Source organism: Penaeus vannamei, chromosome 24, assembly GCF_042767895.1.
Source record: "Penaeus vannamei isolate JL-2024 chromosome 24, ASM4276789v1, whole genome shotgun sequence".
NCBI classification, from domain to species: domain Eukaryota; kingdom Metazoa; phylum Arthropoda; class Malacostraca; order Decapoda; family Penaeidae; genus Penaeus; species Penaeus vannamei.
The window spans coordinates 1,453,024-1,458,932 of record NC_091572.1 but is presented as its reverse complement, the minus strand read 5'-3'; the positions used below and the strand labels follow the sequence as shown (position 1 = coordinate 1,458,932).

General features: G+C 32.0%; 1 protein-coding gene across 1 annotated transcript in view; it reads right to left on the bottom strand.

The window, feature by feature from the left end:
* Positions 1-659: 659 nt before the first annotated feature.
* Positions 660-5,909, bottom strand: part of LOC138866090 (protein starmaker-like) — a 7,860-nt gene continuing 2,610 nt past the window's right edge. Inside the window, exons 4-14 of the mRNA XM_070137974.1 lie at positions 5,626-5,730; positions 5,180-5,344; positions 5,000-5,137; positions 4,640-4,834; positions 4,055-4,204; positions 2,975-3,124; positions 2,308-2,367; positions 2,132-2,191; positions 1,321-1,380; positions 1,145-1,249; positions 660-755 (exon numbers count right to left, since the gene is read on the bottom strand). Coding sequence (XP_069994075.1) covers positions 660-755; positions 1,145-1,249; positions 1,321-1,380; positions 2,132-2,191; positions 2,308-2,367; positions 2,975-3,124; positions 4,055-4,204; positions 4,640-4,834; positions 5,000-5,137; positions 5,180-5,344; positions 5,626-5,730 — 1,284 coding nt within the window. The remainder of the gene's footprint in view (positions 756-1,144; positions 1,250-1,320; positions 1,381-2,131; positions 2,192-2,307; positions 2,368-2,974; positions 3,125-4,054; positions 4,205-4,639; positions 4,835-4,999; positions 5,138-5,179; positions 5,345-5,625; positions 5,731-5,909) is intronic.

Here is a 5,909-nt window from a genome sequence, read left to right as displayed (position 1 = left end):
TTATCGGGGTTTCTTTGGTGCTCTCATTACCCCCCGCTGTAATAATTCCTTCGGTGTTTCCAAGTCTTATTTTGGTGCTGTTTTTCTTTCTTTTTTACTTCTTATTCAGTGATCTTTATTGTTATTTGGCAGGAGAAGCTTTTTGTTCGGATTATAATAATTCCTTTGGTGTTTCCAAGTCTTATTCTGGTGTTTTTCTTTCTTTTTCTTTTCTTCTTATTCAGCGATCTTTATTGTTATTTGGCAGTAGAAGGTTTTTATTAGGTTTGTAATAATTCCTTCGGTGTTTCCAAGTCTTATTCTGGTGTTTCTTTTTCTTTTTTACTTCTTATTCAGCGATCTTTATTGTTATTTGGCAGTAGAAGGTCTTTATTAGGTTTGTAATAATTCCTTTGGTGTTTCCAAGTCTTATTCTGGTGTTATTTTCTTTTTTTCTTCTTATTCAGCTATCTTTATTGTTATTTGGCAGTAGAAGGCTTTTGTTAGGTTTGTTTCCCAATTATCGCCAGTATTGTCATTGCTCTTCTTATTGTCATCATAATCACATTATTGTGAATATTACTGCTGTTTTATCGCTACTACCACTGCTACTCCAACAGCTGTAACTACTGCTATTACAATTACGACTGTTATTAAACCTGTTACGTTCATCCTGATAGTCATCTTAATAAAGCAGTATCCTTATTAGAAGTTACATCCTGATAGTCATCCTTATAAACAGTATCCTTATTAGAAGCTACATCCTGATAGTCATCCTTATAAACAGTATCCTTATTAAAAGTCACATCCTGATAGTCATCCTTATAAACAGTATCCTTATTAGAAGTTACATCCTGATAGTCATCCTTATAAACAGTATCCTTATGAGAAGTTACATCCTGATAGTCATCCTTATAAACAGTATCCTTACTAGAAGTTACATCCTGATAGTCATCCTTATAAACTGTATCCTTATTAGAAGTTACATCCTGATAGTCATCCTTATAAACAGTATCCTTATTAGAAGTTACATCCTGATAGTCATCCTTATAAACAGTATCCTTATTAAAAGTCACATCCTGATAGTCATCCTTATAAAACAGTATCCTTATTAGAAGTTACATCCTGATAGTCATCCTTATAAAGTATCCTTACTAGAAGTTACATCCTGATAGTCATCCTTATAAACAGTATCCTTATTAAAAGTCACATCCTGATAGTCATCCTTAAAAACAGTATCCTTATGAGAAGTTACATCCTGATAGTCATCCTTATAAAGTATCCTTATTAGAAGTTACATCCTGATAGTCATCCTTATAAAGTATCCTTATGAGAAGTTACATCCTGATAGTCATCCTTATAAACAGTATCCTTATTAAAAGTCACATCCTGATAGTCATCCTTATAAACAGTATCCTTATTAGAAGTTGCATCCTGATAGTCATCCTTATAAACTGTATCCTTATTAGAAGTTACATCCTGATAGTCATCCTTATAAACTGTATCCTTATTAGAAGTTGCATCCTGATAGTCATCCTTAAAAACAGTATCCTTATTAAAAGTCACATCCTGATAGTCATCCTTATAAACAGTATCCTTATTAGAAGTTGCATCCTGATAGTCATCCTTATAAACTGTATCCTTATTAGAAGTTACATCCTGATAGTCATCCTTATAAACTGTATCCTTATTAGAAGTTGCATCCTGATAGTCATCCTTAAAAACAGTATCCTTATTAGAAGTCACATCCTGATAGTCATCCTTATAAACAGTATCCTTATTAGAAGTTACATCCTGATAGTCATCCTTATAAACAGTATCCTTATTAGAAGTTACATCCTGATAGTCATCCTTATAAACAGTATCCTTATTAAAAGTTACATCCTGATAGTCATCCTTATAAACAGTATCCTTATGAGAAGTTACATCCTGATAGTCATCCTTATAAACAGTATCCTTATTAGAAGTTACATCCTGATAGTCATCCTTATAAACAGTATCCTTATTAGAAGTTACATCCTGATAGTCATCCTTATAAAGCAGTATCCTTATTAGAAGTCACATCCTGATAGTCATCCTTAAAAACAGTATCCTTATTAAAAGTTACATCCTGATAGTCATCCTTATAAACAGTATCCTTATTAGAAGTTACATCCTGATAGTCATCCTTATAAACAGTATCCTTATTAGAAGTTACATCCTGATAGTCATCCTTATAAAGTATCCTTATTAAAAGTTACATCCTGATAGTCATCCTTATAAACAGTATCCTTATTAGAAGTTACATCCTGATAGTCATCCTTATAAAGTATCCTTATTAAAAGTTACATCCTGATAGTCATCCTTATAAACAGTATCCTTATTAAAAGTTACATCCTGATAGTCATCCTTATAAACAGTATCCTTATTAAAAGTTACATCCTGATAGTCATCCTTATAAACAGTATCCTTATTAGAAGTTACATCCTGATAGTCATCCTTATAAAGTATCCTTATTAGAAGTTACATCCTGATAGTCATCCTTATAAAGTATCCTTATTAGAAGTTACATCCTGATAGTCATCCTTATAAAGTATCCTTATTAGAAGTTACATCCTGATAGTCATCCTTATAAACAGTATCCTTATTAGAAGTTACATCCTGATAGTCATCCTTATAAACAGTATCCTTATTAGGTTACATCCTGATAGTCATCCTTATAAACAGTATCCTCATTAGAAGTTACATCCTGATAGTCATCCTTAAAAACATTATCCTTATTAGAAGTTACATCCTGATAGTCATCCTTATAAACAGTATCCTTATTAGAAGTTACATCCTGATAGTCATCCTTATAAACAGTATCCTTACTAGAAGTTACATCCTGATGGTCATCCTTATAAACAGTATCCTTATTAGAAGTTACATCCTGATAGTCATCCTTATAAACAGTATCCTTACTAGAAGTTACATCCTGATGGTCATCCTTATAAACAGTATCCTTATTAGAAGTTACATCCTGATAGTCATCCTTATAAACAGTATCCTTATTAGAAGTTACATCCTGATAGTCATCCTTAAAAACAGTATCCTTATGAGAAGTTACATCCTGATAGTCATCCTTATAAACAGTATCCTTATGAGAAGTTACATCCTGATAGTCATCCTTATAAACAGTATCCTTATGAGAAGTTACATCCTGATAGTCATCCTTATAAACAGTATCCTTACTAGAAGTTACATCCTGATAGTCATCCTTATAAACAGTATCCTTATTAGAAGTTACATCCTGATAGTCATCCTTATAAACAGTATCCTTACTAGAAGTTACATCCTGATAGTCATCCTTATAAACAGTATCCTTATTAGAAGTTACATCCTGATAGTCATCCTTATAAACAGTATCCTTACTAGAAGTTACATCCTGATGGTCATCCTTATAAACAGTATCCTTATTAGAAGTTACATCCTGATAGTCATCCTTATAAACAGTATCCTTACTAGAAGTTACATCCTGATAGTCATCCTTATAAACAGTATCCTTACTAGAAGTTACATCCTGATAGTCATCCTTATAAACAGTATCCTTACTAGAAGTTACATCCTGATGGTCATCCTTATAAACAGTATCCTTACTAGAAGTTACATCCTGATGGTCATCCTTATAAACAGTATCCTTACTAGAAGTTACATCCTGATAGTCATCCTTATAAACAGTATCCTTACTAGAAGTTACATCCTGATAGTCATCCTTATAAACAGTATCCTTATTAGAAGTTACATCCTGATAGTCATCCTTATAAACAGTATCCTTACTAGAAGTTACATCCTGATGGTCATCCTTATAAACAGTATCCTTATTAGAAGTTACATCCTGATAGTCATCCTTATAAACAGTATCCTTACTAGAAGTTACATCCTGATGGTCATCCTTATAAACAGTATCCTTATTAGAAGTTACATCCTGATAGTCATCCTTATAAACAGTATCCTTATTAGAAGTTACATCCTGATAGTCATCCTTATAAACAGTATCCTTACTAGAAGTTACATCCTGATGGTCATCCTTATAAACAGTATCCTTACTAGAAGTTACATCCTGATGGTCATCCTTATAAACAGTATCCTTATTAGAAGTTACATCCTGATAGTCATCCTTAAAAACAGTATCCTTATGAGAAGTTACATCCTGATAGTCATCCTTATAAACAGTATCCTTATGAGAAGTTACATCCTGATAGTCATCCTTATAAACAGTATCCTTATGAGAAGTTACATCCTGATAGTCATCCTTATAAACAGTATCCTTACTAGAAGTTACATCCTGATAGTCATCCTTATAAACAGTATCCTTATTAGAAGTTACATCCTGATAGTCATCCTTATAAACAGTATCCTCATTAGAAGTTACATCCTGATAGTCATCCTTATAAACAGTATCCTTATTAGAAGTTACATCCTGATAGTCATCCTTATAAACAGTATCCTTATTAGAAGTTACATCCTGATAGTCATCCTTATAAACAGTATCCTTATTAGAAGTTACATCCTGATAGTCATCCTTATAAACAGTATCCTTATTAGAAGTTACATCCTGATAGTCATCCTTATAAACAGTATCCTTATTAGAAGTTACATCCTGATAGTCATCCTTATAAACAGTATCCTTATTAGAAGTTACATCCTGATAGTCATCCTTATAAACAGTATCCTTATTAGAAGTTACATCCTGATAGTCATCCTTAAAAACAGTATCCTTATGAGAAGTTACATCCTGATAGTCATCCTTAAAAACAGTATCCTTATGAGAAGTTACATCCTGATAGTCATCCTTATAAACAGTATCCTTATTAGAAGTTACATCCTGATAGTCATCCTTATAAACAGTATCCTAATTAGAAGTTACATCCTGATAGTCATCCTTATAAACATTATCCTTATTAGAAGTTACATCCTGATAGTCATCCTTATAAACAGTATCCTTATTAGAAGTTACATCCTGATAGTCATCTTAATAAACAATATCCTTATTAGAAGTTACATCCTGATAGTCATCCTTATAAACAGTATCCTTATGAGAAGTTACATCCTGATAGTCATCCTTATAAGCAGTATCCTTATTAAAAGTTACATCCTGATAGTCATCCTTATAAACAGTATCCTTATTAGAAGTTACATCCTGATAGTCATCTTAATAAACAATATCCTTATTAGAAGTTACATCCTGATAGTCATCCTTATAAACAGTATCCTTATGAGAAGTTACATCCTGATATTCATCCTTATAAACAGTATCCTTATTAAAAGTCACATCCTGATAATCATCCTTATAAACAGTATCCTTATTAGAAGTCACATCCTGATAGTCATCCTTATAAACAGTATCCTTATTAAAAGTTACATCCTGATAGTCATCCTTATAAAGTATCCTTATTAGAAGTTACATCCTGATAGTCATCCTTATAAACAGTATCCTCATTAGAAGTTACATCCTGATAGTCATCCTTATAAACAGTATCCTTATTAAAAGTTACATCCTGATAGTCATCCTTATAAAGTATCCTTATTAGAAGTTACATCCTGATAGTCATCCTTATAAACAGTATCCTTATTAAAAGTCACATCCTGATAGTCATCCTTATAAACAGTATCCTTATTAAAAGTCACATCCTGATAGTCATCCTTATAAACAGTATCCTTATGAGAAGTTCCATCCTGATAGTCATCCTTATAAACAGTATCCTTACTAGAAGTTACATCCTGATAGTCATCCTTATAAACAGTATCCTTATTAGAAGTTACATCCTGATAGTCATCCTTATAAACAGTATCCTTATTAGAAGTTACATCCTGATAGTCATCCTTATAAACAGTATCCTTATGAGAAGTTACATCCTGATAGTCATCCTTAAAAACAGTATCCTTATTAGAGGTCACATCCTGATAGTCAT